Here is a 19817-nt window from a genome sequence, read left to right as displayed (position 1 = left end):
CTTCTTGTAGAACTGAAACTCTGTCCCCGTTAAAATGTACCAGCTCCCCTACTTCCTCACCCTCAGCCCCTGGACCCACCGTCTACTTTCTGTCTCTATGAATATGACTCCTCTAGGGGCCTCACGTAAGTGGAATCATTAGGTAGTTTTCCTTTTCACTGAGCGTAATGTCTTCAGGGTTCTTCCACGTTGTAGCAGGTGTCAGAGTCCCCTTCCTTTTCAAGGCCGAATAATACTCCATAGTCTGGATATATTCCTTTTTGTTCATTCATCCATGAGGGACACTTGGGTGGCTTCTCCCTTTTGGCTGTTGTGAGCAGTGCTGTAATGGACAGACATGCGCAGGTATCTCTTCAAGACCCTGCTTTCATGTCTCGTGGGTATAAGCCCAGGAGTGGGATTGCTGGATCCTAACGGTGGTTCTATTTTTAGTTTTTTGAGGCCCCTCCATCCTGTTCTCCATAGTGGCGGCACCATTTTACGTTCCCACCTCCACTGCAGGAGGGCTCCCTTCTCTCCACATCCTGTCACCACTTGTTTTCTGTTTTTTTGATGGTAGCCATCTGCGTGGGGTGAAGTGGGTCGCCTCTGCACTTTCGACTCTTTCCTCTCGCCGATCCCAGGGCAAAGTCACAAGGAGAACCTGAAGTTCTTCCTCACGGAAACCCCATCGCATCCCCTTTCTGAGCTGTAGCTGCTTGTCTACGTGACATGATGTCATCTCTCCAAGCCTGAGGGGGCAACTGGGTGGTCAGCCTGTTTAAAGAGATAAACATAGATATCATTATGACAATTTTCTGGACCTCCAAAGCTGTGTTTCCAAATGTTTTCTTTCCCTGGCCATCATTTAGCTTGTAGCCCGTCACATAGCACAAGTTCTAATACCCGGTGTGGAGTGTGAAAACCCCAGGTGCTTTAGAAGCAGAGGTGAACTGGCTGAGGGCTGATGTGATATGGCCCACATGGGGTGGGTGTTTGGCTTCTGAGATCGCCATAACAAAGTACCACAAAGTAAGGGGATTAACCCAACAGAATGTTACAGCCTCACAATTCTGGGGGCCAGCATAGGAAATCAGGGTGTTGCCAGGGCAGTGTTCCTCGTACAGGCTCTAGAAAACCATCTGTTCTGTGCCCCTCTCCTAGCTTTTGGTAGCCTCACGTGTTTCTTGGCTTGTAGATAAAGAAGCTAGGAGATGCGTATAAAATGGAATATTATTCAGCCATAAAAAAGAAGGAAACCTTGCCATTTGGGACAACATGGTTGGACCTTGGGGGCATTAAAGTGAGATAAGTCAGTCACAGAAGGACGCATACTGTAGCATCTCACTTACGTGTGTAATCTAAAAAAGCTGAATTCGAGATCCCACTCCCGGGCATATATCCAGAAAAGACGAAAACTCTAATTTGAGAAGATACGTGCACCCCTGTGTTCATAGCAGCACTATTTACAATAGCCAAGGCATGGAAGCAACCTAAGTGTCCGTTGACAGATGAATGGATAAACAAGATGTGGTACATTAATACAATGGAATATTACTCAGCCACGAAAAAGAATGAAATAATGCCATTTGCAGCAACACGGGTGGACCTAGAGATGATCATACTAAGCAAAGTAAGTCAGACAGAGAAAGACAGATATCATATGATATCACTTACATGTGGAATCTAAATAAAGAATACAAATGATCTTATTTACAAAACAGAAACGGACTCACAGACTTAGAAAACAAACTTATGATTACCAAAGGGGAAGGGGCGGGGGAGGGACAAATTAGGAGTTTGGGATGAACAGATACACCCTACTGCATATAAAATAGATAACCAACAAGGACCTACTGTAGACCACAGGGAACTATATCCAATATCCTATGATAAACCATAATGGAAAAGAATCTGAAAAAAATATGTGTTTAATTGGATCACTTTGCTGTACACCTGAAACAAACACAACATTGTGAATCAACTATACTTTAATTTTTTAAAAAAACAGCTGAACTCACAGAACCAGAGGGTAGAATGGTGGTTGCCAGGGGCAGGGGATGAGCGGAAGGGGAAATGGGTGAAGGTACAAACTTCCAGTTATATGATAGATACGTTCTGGGGATTTCGTGTATGTCCTGATGACAAACACACACCAAAAACACAAAACAGGCAGATGGCATTGATTGCCTTGGACTTTTACCCAACGTAAGAACGTGGGCTGGAACCAGGCGGTTTCCAGGTCGTCTTAGTGGTTTGACAGCCTAGCTGTGTCAGTTGCACTTTGGGGAAGAGAAAGTCACCATTCAGACTTTGGCTAAAGGCTCTGATGGAGCTCATAGCTCATGTGTCACAGCAGCGTTTTCCCTGGCATCTCCTTTGGTTGCCCTTTTTTTTTTTTTTTTTAAAGATTTTTTTGATGTGGACCCTTTTTGAAGTCTTCATTGAAGTTGTTACAGGATTGCTTCTGTTTTATGTTTTGATTTTTTTGGCCACCAGGCATGTGGGATCTTAGCTCCCCGACCGGGGATGGAACCTGCACCCCCTGCGTTGGAAGGCAAAGAACCACTGGGCCGCCAGGGAATTCCGTGGTCTCCCTTTTGGCTATTAATCACGATCGCTGATCTGTCATCTAAAACGTGAACATGACCATAGCGTGTTATTTTCCTATGCTTTGGACACAGGGTTTTTTTTTGTTTTTTTTTTTTTGTTTTTTTTTTTTTTGCGGTACGCGGGCCTCTCACTGCTGTGGCCTCTCCCGCTGCGGAGCACAGGCTCCGGACGCGCAGGCTCAGCGGCCATGGCTCACGGGCCCAGTCGCTCCGCGGCATGTGGGATCTTCCCGGACCGGGGCACGAACCCGCGTCCCCTGCATCGGCAGGCGGACTCTCAACCACTGCGCCACCAGGGAAGCCCTACAATTTTTTACTCTTGATGAGAACTTTTAACATCTATTCTCTTAGCAACTTTCAAATGTACAATACAGTATTATTAACTATATAGTCACCACGACATATGTTACAACCCCAGGACCTAATCTTTCAGCTGGAAGTTTGTATTGTTTTTATCTTTTCACGGGTGAATTTTTGTTAGCAAAATCCTCCATACTGAGATATACAAATAAAGAGAAAATTAGGAAAATCAGTCTTTATTTTCCATAGGGCATAAAAATTTAGATATTTCAGCAGAAACGTTACAAATTATGTTTTAATTAAACATTGGGGCTTTTTAAAGTATAAATAGAATTCTCTTAAAAGGAGAAGAAGACTGCTTCTCCCATCTGTTGTGAAAAAGACAGATCTAAGGCAGCACAGAGAAGGGATGACCCAAATGAAAGACAACCACCAAGACGATCAGAAATCTCCGCTTTCTGCGCTGGGTCCCGGCTTGGCTGGTTGGAATCTCTTGCTTTCAGCCAGCTGTCCTCTAGGTGGCGCTAAAAGCTAAATTTTTTGCAAGTCTCAACTCCTGGGGAGAAAATCCTTTCCAAAGCTGTCCGCCCCGTTTAAACCCCAAACATCTCAGAACCCCTTAACCTGAGGATTTCCAAAAGCCACCACGGATACTAAAATGACCGCGAACCCACAAAAACACTTCAGACCTTTTGCAGAGCAGGTGAAAAAGGCACTTAGCTGTCGCTTTGTGTTTCCCCTGGGGGTTACAGAACCAGCTCATTTATTAATAAAGCGGACGTCTGGGTTCCTGAGGGTCGTTCCCTTGAGTCAATCCTTGAATCCTTTTTTCCATCATTTTATGGGAAAACGGGGACTGAGGGGTTTGCTTCTGAGCAGCAAAGGTAAGCACCAAGAAGAAGACACAGCCGTGATAACAGGGCCGTTACTCAGATTCTTTCTTGGTTACAGTGTGTTTATAAAGGACAGAAGTCAGGGAAGACAAGGTTACTGTCTTTATCTACCGGGCGAGGGTTTAAGGCATCTTGTTGATCAATTCAGTGACTAACCCTCAGTGCTTCTGAGACGCACGCACTGGCCAAGCACAGCTGAGTTTTGTGGACCCCCTTCTCTGCCCACAGGACGTGGACCCTTTGCGGGACCCCCGAGTACCTGGCCCCCGAAGTCATCCAGAGCAAGGGCCACGGGAGAGCCGTGGACTGGTGGGCGCTCGGCATCCTCATATTCGAGATGCTCTCGGGGTGAGTTGGGTTTCCGTGGAGAAGTCTGCGGTGAGTCCCTGCCCCACGCGCTGGCCCTGGGGTGCTCAGCCCGCCCCCAGGATGGGGCACTGGGGGTCGGGGGCAGATTCTTGGGGTCGGGTCGCACGACAGTTTCCCGCTGCTGGTGACGGTGATACGAACGGACCGTTCGGCTTGATTTCCAAAGAGCAAAAGCGGAGGCTTGGGACCAGCAGGGCACAGCTGTCGAGGTGTTCTATCCTGTCTGTAAGTGTCCCTGTCTCCCAAGAAAATGCTGTTCCTCTCCCGCACGGACGCTCTGGAGTGATTCCCAGAGCTGGGTAACGTACGTGTTGGATCACGCAATTGAGGACGTTATGAACAGAGAGTGTGCCGGAATGGAAAGAGGGTGTTCTTCCCTGGAATCCCAAACGTGCCTCGGGGGAGGTTAGGAGTCACGTTGCCCCTCGTCCAGATAGCCGAGAGTCGGACTGTTTCTCAAGGGGTCGGCATGATTAAATATTGAAGTGTGTGGCTTCTGCGTGAGACGTGCAGGATGGACACAGAAAGCAGGCATCCCCCTCGTAGAAACCGTGGACCTGGGGATTCTTCCCCGTCCTGTGAACGCGGGGCTCTTCTGTCTGACGTGCAGCCTTCCGTCCACACTCCCGCCCCTTCCCTTTTTCCTGCCTTCCTTGGCGGCTGTGCTTTTTGCTGGTAAGTTTTGCAGACACTGAGTTTACTCTGGTTTTAATAAAACCCGGAGCCTGTTCCATGCCTGTGTGATTCCCTGCAGGGCTGGTCCACAGCTTTCAGTTGGAAAGAAAAATGGAAAGAGGCCTTCTCCAGCGTTGAGTGTGTGAGCAGCCAGGGGGGAATCTCTGCAAACCTGTCCGTGTTCATCTATCAGTCGTCCGTCTCTTCATCGTCTGCCTGTGATCTGTCTGTCGTTTATATCTAGTTATCGTCTGTTTACCTATCACCTGTATCTATCTGTCGTCTTTGTATATCTTCTCTATTGTATCTGTCGTCAGCTCTGGTATCTATTTACATAATATACCTATCTGCCCACTCTTGTCCCCTGTTTATCATCATATTTACCTATCATCTAGTTTGCCATTTTTATCCATCATCTATCTACCTATTTGTCTGTCTTACTATCTGTACCTATTTATCTCTAACTGTATATCTGCTATCTATGATCTATCTATATGTCATCTATTCTATGTATCTATCATCTGTCATCTACCTATTCTATCATCTACCTGTATCGATCTCTAACTCTCTATGTATTTATTTTTATCTACCTATCGTCTATTTATATCTCTCTCTAACTGTATAGCTATTAATTTTTACCTATCTGCCTTTCTGTCAATCATAGATCAACATCTATCAATCATAGATCAGTATCTATCAATCATAGATCAATATCGATCAATCTATCGAATCTTTTCAGTCTTCCATTGCTCTTTAGTCAGACACCTCTAGCCAATCACGTAGACCCAAATTTCTTCATTTGCACCGTAGCCCAGGAAGTCCTAATCAAAGCAACACGCTGAAATAAATGGCATGTGCCGTCAGTCCACCAAGAAGGTATAGAAACTGTACATCTTTCTGCACCTGTACTTGATCAGCTTCCACACTCAAGCCAGCAGCATACCTTCCCTCCTGTACATTGCTGCCCACGAGAGGGCAGCCTTGCCCGAGGAGAATTGAATCCCGGCGCCGAGTCGTGTTTAGCAGAATGGGGTCCACGTATCCTCTGTTTTGTCTTTATTGTTAGCTTGGACTGTAATAGTACAGGATATAATAATGCGGAATATCAATAGGAGAGGCAAGGTTGGAATATAATATACTGTTAGAACACAGTATTGATAGGCTCTAATAGAAAATTATTAAAATAGAGTAGAATAAAGTAGGACAGGGTAGAATTAGAATATAATATTAGGATATACTAGAATTATTAGGAGGGTTATTATATAACCATAATTATTAGAATTCTAATAGTTCAGTATGCTATTTTAATAGTAACTAAGATACTATTAGGATATGCTATATTAAAATAATATTCTAATTACTCTTGGGATGTAGTATATTAAAATATTAGAATATTAGGAAATAGAAAATATTCTATTCCAGTAGAAGGTTAGCCATACGGTAGTTCTAGTATTCTCAGAGAATATTAGGAATTCAGTAGAAAATAATGTCATTAGAATCTGTTACTAGGTCCTATTATTAGAATAATTGGAGGGTAATAGTTCAAACCCTCTCCTAACCCAGAACACCGTAAGCTGAACTTTGCATTTCATAAGAGGGAACTGTTCACAGTCGGCGTATTTTTGTTTGCCACATTTCCAGTTAGAGTCAGGCTTCTCTGGGTGGTATTTCCAGAGACACCCGTCCCTGCCCACACTGCACGCCTGGCTGACCCGGGGCTGCCCCTGAAGTTTGGCCAGCCTCTGCTCTCACCTGGACCCGCCCCGAGTGTCCTCACGTCTCCTCCAGCTAGCCCCTGCCCCTGCCCGTGGCACCTTCCCCTGGCAGCCACCGGAGGGGTCTCTCACCGACACCCGCCAGGCCACGTCCTTCTCCCTAGCAGCCCTCGAGGGGACAGACCCGGAGCTCCTCGTTAGACGAGGCTCTGAGTCGGTCTGTAGAAGATCTACCCACCTTAGACAGAGGCCTGGCCTCTCTGCTGGGATTGCGGGCCTTCCTGCCGTGTCTCCAGCACCCGATGCGGCATTGCTGTCCCTCTCTCTGCCAGCTGCCTGAGGGCATCCCCCCGGCCGGTCCCTTCTCTTCCGGTCCTCACGATTCAGGCTCACCTGTAACCTGCCCTCAGAGCCTTCCTCCGCTGCTCCCAGCCACGCTCCGCCCTAGCACCCCTTTCTGTTCTCTCTGGAGCGCTCAGTGGATCTGACACCATCTGCTTCCGTGTGTTCACTGCCCACGAGATCACTGGATGGTGCAAGCTGCTCTTCTCAGCCCCTTGAACCCAGACGCCTTTGGTGGCCAGTGGGAGGGAGTTCTTACATAGATGGTGGAGGTGGCCTTTTCTTCCAAGTTCCCGTCTCCCGCATGCCTGTTGGATTTCCATTTTCTGTTTTGGCACCTTTAGCAAGATCAGGCTAGACTCTGCCTTGTCTGTTTGCTTATTGCTTTCATTGGTGGGTGAAATGTTTCATGAAGTACAAGAAGTACATTTGTTGGGTACAACCAGCCACGTGATTAGGTATGAGAGCATGTCATAACTGGGATTTTATTTTCATCGAGTAAGAAATGTTTCGGTTGGATTGAAAACAGGTGGGCCCATTCATGGGCTTTTCCAGGAGCGCCCAACTCAGCCCTGATGTCTTCCATCATCTGTTCCTTTCATATCCACCCATGTGGAGAGTTTCAGTCTCACGCCTGTTCTTCAGGAAGATGGAACTAGTCTGCATTTGGAGCTGCATCCATGTAGAACATTAGCTGCGGGGCAGTGGTTCTCAAAACATTTCAGCCACAGGACCCTAAAAGTTTTCAGTGACCGTCTGTCCTAAAAGTGACTCCCTTCCTAAAAGTTATGAAAATGCCCCTGAATGTTAGTATCGACCCCAAAGAGCTCTCACGTATACAGGTTATATCTGTCAACGTTTACCACATTTGAAAATTAAACTGAGATTATATATGTAAGTTTATAAGTTTATACGTAAAGGCATAAGGTGATAAACTAATGGTTAACATAAATCAAATTTTTAATGAAAAAATAACTATTTCGTAGCATTAAAAATAGTTAGAGAAAACAGTGACATTGTTTCACATGTTCATTAGTCTTTTATGTCCAGCTTCATTGTGGGCTGCTGCGTTCTCCCCTTCTCTCACACTCTGTCTGGTGTGATTCGTTGTTTTGGTTGAGGTATATGACGAAAATGCAGCCATATTCAGATTTATAGTCAGAAAAAGGGTGTCACAAATCTCCTGAAAAGGCCTCGAGGAACCCGAGGGTTCCCTGGGACCCCGCTTTGAGAATCGCAGCTGCCATGCCAAAGATAGGGTGCCCCGGGACTCTCTCTCAAGCTATGGTCTGCCCGGGTGTTTCCTGGCCCAGTACTTTGTTCTTGCCCCTTTTACTGAGGAGCTCAGATATTTGTTTTATAGGAATGTATGAGGCCGAGGACCTTGGAGGGAGAAGTCAAAATAGGGCGATACTATAGCAGCCCATCTCTTACTTCTCTCTCCAAAAACTCTTCTTTTCCTTGAAGCCATTTCCAAAGTACCTGCCTTGCAAGGTACTTTCCCTGTTAAAATGGGCCGATAGTTTGGGACCATCATTTTGTTTTTGTTTTTTGGCCACATCCTGTGGTGTGCGGAACTTCCCGGACCAGGGATCAAACCCCCCGTGCCCCCTGCAGTGAAAGCACGGAGTCTTTTTTTTTTTTTTTTAGATAAATTAGTGTATTTGTTTGTTTATTTGTGGCTGCGTTGGGTCTTTGTTGCTGTGCGTGGGCTTTCTCTAGTTGGCGGCTAGCGGGGGCTACCCTTGGTTGCGGTGTGCGGGCTTCTCATTGCGGTGGCTTCTCTTGTTGCAGAGCACGGGCTCTAGGCACACGGGCTCAGTACTTGTGACTCGCGGGCTCTAGAGCGCAGGCTCAGTAGTTGTGGCGCGCGGGCTTAGTGGCTCCGCGGCATGAGGGATCTTCCCGGACCAGGGCTCGAACCCGTGTCCCCTGCATTGGCAGGTGGATTCTTAACCACTGCACCACCAGGGAAGTCCAAAGCATGGAGTCTTAAGCACTGGACTACTGGGGATGTCCCAGGACCATCATTTTGTAACGGGTCTCTGGGGGTCTGATGAGGAACGCAAGGTCACAACAGCGACAGCGCCTGTTTCTGGACAATCCATTTTCTTTACTGGAGGATTTAGGTAGGTCGAAGGTATCTAAAAAGAATCCAGATAGATGATGGAGAAAATGGCAAAATTGGCATGAATTTTTCAGGCAAAAGAAGTCTCGAGCCTGCCTTCACGGGGATGGGCAGCTTGTCCTTCTGACTACATCTCACTATGGACAACGCAAGGTGTACATAACGCCCACTTCTGTATGACAAGCACCCGTTTATTAAGAATTGGAAGGATTCTGTTGGATTAAAGGCAGAGATTTGAGGGCACTTTCTTCGGCCGCTTTCCACACGCCGAGTTCTCCGACACGCCCTCTCCGTGCTTTTTCCTTCAGGCAAGATGTGTTAGTGCTCTCCCTTATTATTGTTTTTTCCGCTCACTAACCTACTGGTAACATGCCTTTCCCATGATAGTGTCGTGTAATGCCAGCTCCCCCGGAGTACTGCGTTCCACATTCTCCACGCACGTGGGTAGGTATGTATGACACATTTTCTCCATGAGGACCTCGTCGCAGACCCTTCACTTCATCACATCTGCAAAAACTCTGTTTCCATATAAGGTCCCACTTAGGTAGTCAGGGTGAGGACACGGGTGTAACTTTGGAGGCCACCATTCCACCCGTGGTACACTGTTTCTCTTTAAAAAAACATGAGGAGTTGATTTGGAATCAACACGAGAATTATTTTTGATCATTGAGATTTGCCATCAATCAGACCATCATTTGAAAACTCCCCTTCATATTTCCATTTTGCTTATTCTACTGAATTAGAAGACCTCCTTCTAAAGAAAATAAATAGAAGTTTTGCTTTCGAGTAGAAGGTCTTTGTCTTGAATACTCTGAGGAAGTATTAAAGTATACCTTGTGCCCAGGGACATGTGGATATCTGGTGCGCATTTAGTGGTTTACTTCTAGAGTTGCTTGGCCTTCACGGTTGTAAGTATATTTCCTCTTTAGCTTATGTCACATTGTTTTGTTTTTCTATTTCCAGATGTTAGAAAGGTTAGGTCTGTTCGTTTCTCTAACTAGACTATAGTCTTTAATTGTGGTAACACTGCCACAGAGGATACATAAGTGTATGGCATGGCTGTGTGCCAGTACAACTTTATTGACAAAAAGAGGCTGTGGGCCATCCTTGGCCAACCCCTAGTGTAGATCTTTGTGCCTAAAATCGCAAAACTGGAAACCAGCCTTGCTGTCACTCGCCTCCCAAAGTAGGATGGAGGTGAATTCATCGACTGTGGAGATTTACATACTGGCTTCTGTAAAGTTATGACGTACTCGAGCCAAAAAAATATGATACAGTGTAACCTATCCTCTTACATTTGGCCTGTGTACACTTATTGAGCACCTACTGTGTGCTACACACTCCCGTATGCAGGAGGGATACAAAGAGGTCCACTCATGGTCTAGTTGGGGAGACTTTTTTTTTTTTTTTTTTGCGGTACGCGGGCCTCTCACTGCTGTGGCCTCTCCCGTTGCGGAGCACAGGCTCCGGACGCGCAGGCTCAGCGGCCATGGCTCACGGGCCCAGCCGCTCCGCGGCATGTGGGATCTTCCCGGACCGGGGCACGAACCCGCGTCCCCTGCATCGGCAGGCGGACTCTCAACCACTGCGCCACCGGGGAAGCCCGGGGAGACATTTTTAATGGCACCCTAGTGACCTCATAGTTGGTCAGATGGCCTCATGGTCATTGCCTTTTCTTTGCTGGCCCATCCTCTGTGCTTGGGCTGTGGTGCTTCACGCTTGGCCTCTTGGAACCATGTCTTTGAAGCTGGTGTCGAGCCATCCATGGACTCCAGGATGCGGGGAAAGAGCTGCGGTGAAATAAATTCTGTTCTGCTCGGGTCAGGCAGAAACAGTCATCCTTACCAAGCAGGGGTGTTTTCCACACTTGCTCGGCACTAAAAATAGATGTTGATGTTTCTAACAGGTTTCCTCCGTTTTTTGATGACAACGCATTTGGCATTTACCAAAAAATTCTTGCAGGCAAGATCGATTTCCCCAGGCATTTGGACTTCAGTGTCAAGTAAGTAAACCGTTCCCTCCTCATCGGGTGTGTTTATTTTTAAAGCATCTGAGAGACCCCAGTTATGGCATCTGCCGAGCGGGGTACCATCCTGTGTTATTCTCTGTGCTGGGCTGAAGCTGTTTTGACCGGTCATTTTTTCCACCAAAAGGGAAGAGGTTTTCATGACTCTGCTGGGATGAGACTTCACCTTTTAACGACTCTCAGCCCTATTTTATACCGTTTAAAATAAATGACACTTACAATTAGCGAATAAAGGCGTTTGTTATCATATTTAATAAGAGAGCCGTTTTGTTATTTGACAAGAAGGGTGTCCTTCCTCCCTTAGTTAGTGTTGCGGTTGGCACAAGTGTTGATGGCTTTAGCAGAGTTTATCTTTTCTCTCCTGCTTAAATTATTTTCATTCTTAAAGTCCTTTCTCCTGCTAGAATTTTGAGTTACGCCCTCATTGTTTCAAGAACTTTTGCATTGCTTCGGTGTTAAACTTTGGGTGTGCATTTTTGTGTCAGTGGGAGGAAAAGCTAAATTTTTTAAAAGATAAGAATGCTTTAGGTTTTCCAACGACCTTGCTCTGTGTGTCAGCTTTTAGCCATTTGCACCGTTGTGAGTCCTAATTTCTAGCTGTTTTACTGTATTTCCCAGATACATTGATAGGTGCTCCAAACCTCTTCTGATCCCCAAATGGGGTTTAATTGTGTTTAGTTGAGAACTAAACTTTTCTCTCTTTTTTTGCTACATATTTTTAAAGTAACCTGTTAAGTTCAGGGAAAACTTATTTCGTGACAGTGATCAGCTGTGATCCTGGGGCCGCTGGCTGCATCTAGTTTCGTTTCACCTTAAACAGCGATGCTCAGTATGGACCAAGGATGGTGTTCTTCTTGGTTCGTGTGGGCTGGAGCTTGTGTCGTGTTTGACCCACCAGCTAGGTTTTAAAAGATTTTAGCAAGAAAAGGAGGCTCCAGTTAGACATAAGTTATCCGGAAGGGAGACTTCTGTGTCCTGAATGGTCCGACAGTAAGGTGACAAGGAGAATACATACAGCACTCAAAAGTCTATTGCTCTAGAAAGAAATGAAGAAATATGGTCTAGGATTTCTCTCCCAGGCTCCAGATCCCATCAGTGTTGAGTGACATTGTTTCGAACGGATGGCAAAACACTTTAAAAATTGAGTTATAGGGGAGGGGTGGGGAGGGACGAGGAAGGATCGGGGGAGGGTATTAAGAGAAGACAAAATAAAGAGAAAAAAATAAAGTTGAGTTATAAATGTATCAACGATTGACCAATGGTATGATCAGATTAGCGCCTACTCACACCCATGGGCACTGCTAGTTGATGGCCCCTGTAGACTCCCTGGACTTGTCCCGGGTACACCTGGGGCTTGTAAACACCCGCTGCATGTTGGCGGGACCTGCCCGCGGTGGGTGTGACTTCGCTGTTGCCGTGGGTGCACGTGCTCCAAGCAAGATAAATATGAACTACCTCCTGTGTCCTCATAGGCTGCTTCTTTCTTTTGTAAACTTCTGACAGTCTCAGGCAACACAGATCATCAGACTGGATCCCCTTCCTCTTTCAAGGAAGGACTTAAATTCTTCCAGGAGATGTTTCCCCAGGAGAAGGGAAGATCCATAAATCTCAGGTCATTTATTTGCTTCTGTTAATATATGTATTTGTAATGGTTAAAATAGTAAATTTTATTTCTATTTTACCACACACTTTTTTTTATCCATTTTGTTTTATTGAAGCATACTTGACCCACAGTGTTGTGTTAGTTTCAGGTGTACAGCAAAGTGATTTGGTTATACGTACACCCATGTATGTATATACATATAAATTCTTTTTCAGATTCTTGTCCATTATAGGTTACTACAAGATACTGAATATAATTCCCTATGCTATATAGTAGGTCCTTGTTGTTTATTTTATATACGGTAGTGTGTACCTGCTAATCCCAAACTCCTAATTTATCTCCCCTCCACCCCCTTTCCCAATAAGTCTGTTTTCTATGTCTGTGAGTCTGTTTCTGTTTCATAGATAAGTTCACTTGTATCTTTTTTTTTTTTTTTTTTCTGGCCATGAGCGCAGCGTGTAGGATCTTAGTTCCCCGACCAGGGATTGAACCCATGCCCCCTGCATTGGAAGTGCGGAGCCCTCACCACTGGAAGGGAAGCCCCTGTATCATTTTTTAGATGCCACATACAAGTGACATCATATATTTGTCTTTCTCTTCTGACTGACGTCACTTAGTATGATCCCCTCCAGGTCCATCCACGTTACTGCAAATGGCACAATTTCATTCTTTTTTACACTCACGTCCGTATGTAGAGTACGTTTCCAACGTTTCGTGAACAAGAAGATGTTACAGAAAGAGAACAGACCTAAGCATAATCTCCGTCCGGTCTCCTGCCAACTCCCCGTCTTTTTCTCCTAGTTTACTTTCAAGAGAGAAGCAGCAGAGGCTGTTCTGGAATCCTTGGTTAGGGTGAGGGTTAGGGTGAGGGGGAGGGCTCACGTGCGCAGCTCCAGGCGCTTCCTCTCACGTCCCCAGTGAGGGGGCTCAGCAAGGGCAGAAACCTGGGACCCTTTGCTGCTCTTGATGATGGCAGATCATAGTTGAGTAAAGCTTTACTTCTTCACGTTTTTGCCTAGATCTTCATGAGCTGGCTGAGAAGCAGAGCCCGAAGGAGTGATTTCCTACCCAAATGACTGTCACCAGGTGGCCCTGAGGGTAGAATTTTGACTGAAGTTTTTCAGGTCCTTTGTGGGTTCCTGCAGCCTCAGCGTTGGACCGTGTCAGCGTGTTGGCCTGGGCAAATGTCTCTTTGGATGAAGCTTCAGGTTTCCTTGCAGGAATATGTATAATGGAAAAGGAAGTAAAAGCTTGGGGGCTTGGTGCCGACTTGGTAGAACTCATATTTATTTACAAGTGTTTCTCTGTGTCTGAAAGTGGTCGAGGAGAAGCCAGCTGGCACCCGGGGAGTCAGTAGGATTCAGAATTTCAGCCTCGGTGAATCAAGGGCCTGCCAGTGGACTCACAGCCATTCCAGGATGGAGGTGCCCACCTGCCACGTCTTGGGTGCTTGCAGAGTTCCTATGTGGCTTTGACATATCGGGTGGCCCCTTTTCCTTTGCACCTTTTGCCTTCAGGAATGAGCTGTTTTGCAAAGATCTAAATTTATATATTAAATAAATCTTTGATTTTCTTGTAATCCTGGGACTGGCAGCTTTAAGGATATGCACTCATAGGGCTGAGGGTGCTGTAAATAATAGGGAAAAAGAAGAAAAAACACATGGATTTGGGGATGTTTTGGGAGTGTGGTGTTTGGCGACCTTGTTTTTTTTAGTTTGTTTCTTTGGTGTGTCAAAATAATGAAGGGGAGACTCACTAAGTGTGGGAAAGGTAGCTTCATTTCTCAGTGCTCTTGTATCCCTCTGCCTTGCACAAGAGTAAATTTCCTCTGTTCTCGATGGACACATCAAAATCCTAGCCTTAAGGCTAAATCCTAGCCTTAGGTGAGCCAGTGTTCTTGGGTTTTCTCTTTGAGATGGATTTGGGAGAACGTCTAGAAGGACTCCAGTTCTACTTAAGGATACCCAGTGTTGGGAAACTCTGTGTTACAGTTATACCTTAACAGAGTTTGATCAGTGGGAACCTGGGAGATTTCACAGTGCAGATGTGAGGAGCCCTGGGTCCCTGGTCCCTCATTTATCACCTGACGCATCTGAGCCTCCTTAGCTGGTCACACAGCGCCCAGGGCGTAGCTGGAGCCTGGTTTTGTGATGATAACCCCGGGGCATCGCTGGATTCAGGAAAGCTGAGAAGCTTAAAGCTGAGTCGGGGGTGTTTGCTTGTCCTGGAAAACATCCTTATATGCTTGAAGTCCCTGGATATTATTATACACAGCATAGTCAGCGTATTAGATACTTAAACACACACATTATACTTTTTATTTCCTTAACTGTTACTCTGAGAGCTAGCCCATCTTCTGGAAGTCTTGAAAACCATCTCCAGTTTCCCATCATAGTTGACCGTCCTGCTGTATTCTGATACTGCCTACAATTTATTTACTTATTTTTAAACAAGATTATTTATTTATTATCTAATTTATTTTTGGCTGTGTCGGGTCTTAGTTGGGTCACGCGGGATCTTTTGTTGAAGTGCACGGGCTCTTCGTTGCAGCGTGCAGGCTTCTCTCTAGTTGTGGCGTGCGGATTTCCTCTTCTCTAGTTGTGGCGTGCAGGCTCCAGGGCGCGTGGGCTCTGTAGTTGTAGCACGCGGGTTCCAAAGGGCGTAGGCTCTCTAGTTGAGGCGTGTGAGATCAGTAGTTGCGGCACGCAGGCTTAGTTGCTCCACGGCACGTGAGATCTTAGTTCCCTGACCAGGGATCAAACCCGTGTCCCCTGCACTGGAAGGTGGATTCTTTACCACTGGACCACACAGGGAAGTCCCCCGTCTGCTATCAAGAGGGAGGATCTCAGTGAACCAGCACACACGAAAGGGATCCAATAAGTTTACGTGCTTACGGGAAGGCAAGGAGGGCCAGACAAGAATCTCACAGATAAACAGACCCACAGGGCAAAGCGAGACCATCGATTTTGGTAAAAGCGCGTGTCGTGTAGTCGGCGGGGATGGCCTGACTCGTATGTCTGAAATGAAGCCTCACCATCCCCAGGGCAGGCACATTTTCTCTTGCTCCGGGGCTATTCTTCTCTACGATGATTTAATCAACCTCTTCCCCTTAGCTAGGTCCCTCTCGCAGCTCTGCGCCGCAGAAATCATTTAGGAACAGATAGTGGTTAGAGAGAAGCGTCAGAAAGCATTCAGCCAGTGTGAACCACTGCGCCCGTGTCCACGTTGTACGGTGTGGATTTTACTACTGTCGACCTGCTGTGTTTGCATGGGTCCGTATCAACATGTCTGCGTTTCTGTCTCCATCTCCCCAACAGAGACCTCATTAAGAAATTGCTTGTTGTCGACAGAACAAGGAGATTGGGCAACATGAAGGTGAGTGTTTCCGTCCGTATATGTTAAGTGGTATTCGTTATAAGTGCCTGTCATATTCAGTCATTGGTCAGAGTCCAAATCTGGGTTTCTGGGGCCTGCAGAATCAAACTGGGTCTACACCCCATCTCCTTGTCTCTCCAAAGGAGCCAGTGACTCAACAGTGATCTGTAGGTTACGAGTCATAACTTTATTTACTTTCATATTTTTAAACAACGTTGTTGAGGTATAATTCACATGCCATCCAGTTTACCCGTTTTAAAGTGGACAGTCCGATGGCTTGTAATGTATTTGCAGAACTGTGCCATCACCACAGTTTTTTGTTTTTGTTTTTTTTTTTTAAGAAGATGTTGGGGGTAGGAGTTTATTAATTAATTTATTTTTGCTGTGCTGGGTCTTTCTGCGCGAGGGCTTTCTCTAGTTGTGGCAAGCGGGGGCCTCTCACTATCGCGGCCTCTCCTATTGTGGAGCACAGGCTCCGGACGCGCAGGCTCAGCGGCCATGGCTCACGGGCCCAGCCGCTCCGCGGCCTGTGGGATCTTCCCGGACCAGGGCACGAACCCGTGTCCCCTGCATCGGCAGGCGGACTCTCAACCACTGCGCCACCAGGGAAGCCCCATCACCACAGTTTTAAAGCACACGCTCATCCCTTCCAGAAGAAGCCCATATCCTGTATCCTGTAGCTATCACCTCTCTAGCCTTCTATCCCTCCTGGTGGCAGGCAACCACTGGGCGACTTTCTGTCTCTATAGATTGTCCTATTCTGAGCTCTCATGAAAATAGAATCATACAAAACATGACCTTCTGTGTCTGCTTCTCTCACTGAGCATCGTGTGTTCAGGGTCCGTCCACGTGGTAGCCTGTCAGAGCTTCGCTCCTTGTCCTGGCTGAGTCCTGGTCTACTGTGTGGATGGACCCCGTGCTGTGTATCCATCCATCCGCCCACGGACACTTGGGCTGTTGCCACTTTTTGGCTGTTCTGAGTAGTGCTGCTGTAAACATGCATGTGCTGGTTGGTGTGTGAATTCATCGGCATTTTAGAAGCTGTACACCATGTGTGCTTTTGTCAAACTTTTCATCTGGAGGGAAATAACGTGGAAGGAGCTGACTTGTATGAACTGTGATATTGTATATGCCTGTCTTGGTTCTGTTTGGGCACTGCTGAATTTGAGACAAGCCAGGGACGTCTTCTTAGCTGTTTCTAGCTCTGGATGTCTGTGGATAAACTTAGAGGTGGACCAGTGCATTGACCCTGTCAGTTGCAGTCTTGAGGGACAAAGTAGACCCATGTGTGAGACTTGAACCCTGCAGATCTCTTGGGGCCCTCTGTTTATGTGGGTTTGTTCATTTCCTGGGGCGGCTGTAACAAAGGACCACAAACCGTGAGCTTAAAACCGCAGGAATCCATCCTCCCCCATCCTGGAGACCAGACGTCTGAGGTCCAGGTGTCCCAGAGCCGTGCTCCCTACAGAGGCTCCAGGGGAGGGTCCTTCCCGCCTCTTCCAGCTTCTGGGGGCTCCAGGCATCCCTGGGCTTGTGGCCGCCTCCCACCTGTCTCTGCCTCTGTCTTCCCGGGGCTTCTCTGTGTCTGTGTCTCTCCTCTTCTGTGTCTTGTAAGGACACTCATTGCATTTAGGGTCCACCCCAATGACTTCATCTTGACTTGTTTACATCTACAGGAACCTTGTTTCCAAATAAAGTTACATTCACGGGTGCTGAGGAGTAGGGCCTCACATGTCCTTTCATGGGGAGCACAGTTCAATACATAACTAGTTAAATTGGTTGGCTAGTTAAGGCTACTTATGGAGATTGGCTCATGTGCTGAGGTCCTTAAGGGAGGGGAGTAAACGCTAAGTGGTTATATATCGCTGGTGAAAGGAACAGATCTGTGAAAACGGATGGCTGTTCATCCAGTAACGGGATGTGTTTCTCCTCCTGGCGCTCCTTCATTTGCAGTGTTTCTCTTTTTATTTCCCAAACAGACCATTGTGTTTATCTCCTTCATCCTCTGTGGACACTGCTCTGTCCTCCACACTTGGAAAGTTTCTAGCACTTACTTTCTCTTTCACTTCTTTGTCTATTTGTTGTATCTGTCTACCTGTCATCTATGTCTGTCTATATGTCTGTCATATTCCGTCATCTATCTACCTATATATCCGTCGTCTATCAATCATCTATCTAGATATCTCATCCATCTATCTCTCCATTATCTATCAATTTATCTATCATCTATCTGCCTATGTATCTATCACCTGTCATCTGTTATCTTCCATCATCTATCATCTGTCTGTTATCTATTGAACACCTATCTACCTAACGTTCATCTATCATCTATAAATGTATCTATCTAAATAGCTCATCATCTGTCCTCTACCGTCATCTACATCTATCTCTCTGTCATCTATCTAGATATCATAAAACCTGAGTATCCATACTGAGTTTGAACTTTTAGGGAGTAAACCTTCAGTCCCATTTACCTTCTCTCAGCATCCCTCAAGGTAACATTTATCAGATGTCATTGTTTGACTTACATGTGGATGGAAAGAAATAGGAAAAGGAATAGAGTTTTCAAAATAATAGGACTGGAAAAAAGTGGAAAACATTGACATCCCCATCTCCTTCCTTTTGGAGATATGGTTACAGAGAATTTTCTTTTTTGAGGATAAATCACTTAAAACTTTAAAAAATATGAACTGATACACGTTTTAAAAAGTTAACTTCAGATGCACTGGCTCCTGTGTCACAGACTTCTCATGTTTCTGTCTTATAACTTCACGCATTTAATTGATTAAAAAGTTGCTACAAGTGTCGTAAAAAAGGAGAAGAAAGGTGCAGCTGAAGTCTGAGAACTTGGAAGGGATTTTCAGAGGTCCTGGTACTGGAGGTGGCTCCCGTCCAGCTACTGACAACGCAGCTGAGGATGAACTAGACAGACCTTACTACACATTGGTTTTTGTGTTTTGTTTTTAATATTTTTTGGAGTAGAGTTGATTTACAGTGTCCTGTTAGTTTCAGTTGTACGGCAAAGTGAGTACGTATGTGTGTATCCACTCTTTTTTAGATTCTATTCCCATATAGGTTATGACGGAGTGTAGAGAAGCGTTCCCTGTGCTGTACACATTGTTGATTGAGAGGCAACGTTGGGTAGTTGTTAAAGTCTCTGAAGTTTGACATGCTCAGTTTGAGTTACAGACTTACTCGCTGGGCAATACAGAGCAAATGACATCATTTAATGAATCTCAGTTTATACATTTCTAAAGTGAGCGTAATTTCGCCTGAGGAAATTGTCAAGATGAAAACAGGTGTCAAACTCAGACCTGACCGCGTGTCAGTCTAATTTTATGTCAAGAGGCTGAATCATAATTATACTTCGGTCTTTGGTCCAGAGCGGTGTACACGTGAGCCCCGTGACCGGATTTCTTTCTACGACAAAGGAAAGCCCGTGAAACTCAAATGCTTTCGTCTGTAGTTTCCCTAATAGCTCACACTCTGGGCACAGTGATTGCAGGCATAGCAAACTCTTGTTTTTCTCTGTAGGGCATCACGTAGAGGTTCTTTTGGAATATTTTCTTTCCTGTCCTGCCAACCTTCCGTTCACTGATGATGCATGTTTCTTTTGCAGAATGGAGCAGAGGATGTGAAACGGCATCGGTGGTTCCGGACCATGGACTGGGAGACTGTCCCAGAAAGGAAACTGAAGGTACAACATACTTAAATGGGCAGTTCGTCCCTGGGCAGCCTAGAGCTCTCCTGAGCTCTCATTCACTTAGGATGGACACATAATGAATTGATTCGATACAAGC

At 46.0% G+C, this 19817-nt stretch overlaps 1 protein-coding gene across 4 annotated transcripts in view; it reads left to right on the top strand.

Annotated features, from left to right (window-relative positions):
- PRKX (protein kinase X-linked) overlaps positions 1–19817 on the top strand; it is an 86687-nt gene that overhangs the window by 56650 nt on the left and 10220 nt on the right. For all 4 annotated transcript variants that reach the window (XM_032621037.1, XM_032621033.1, XM_032621034.1 and 1 more), the window contains exons 4-7: positions 4013–4132; positions 10920–11015; positions 15960–16017; positions 19637–19714. In XM_032621037.1, the coding sequence (XP_032476928.1) occupies positions 4013–4132; positions 10920–11015; positions 15960–16017; positions 19637–19714 (352 nt within the window). The remainder of the gene's footprint in view (positions 1–4012; positions 4133–10919; positions 11016–15959; positions 16018–19636; positions 19715–19817) is intronic.

The sequence above is a fragment of the Phocoena sinus genome, chromosome X (genome assembly GCF_008692025.1).
Source record: "Phocoena sinus isolate mPhoSin1 chromosome X, mPhoSin1.pri, whole genome shotgun sequence".
NCBI lineage: Eukaryota > Metazoa > Chordata > Mammalia > Artiodactyla > Phocoenidae > Phocoena > Phocoena sinus.
Note: the sequence above shows the minus strand (reverse complement) of the source record. Positions and strands in the feature narration are given on the sequence as shown.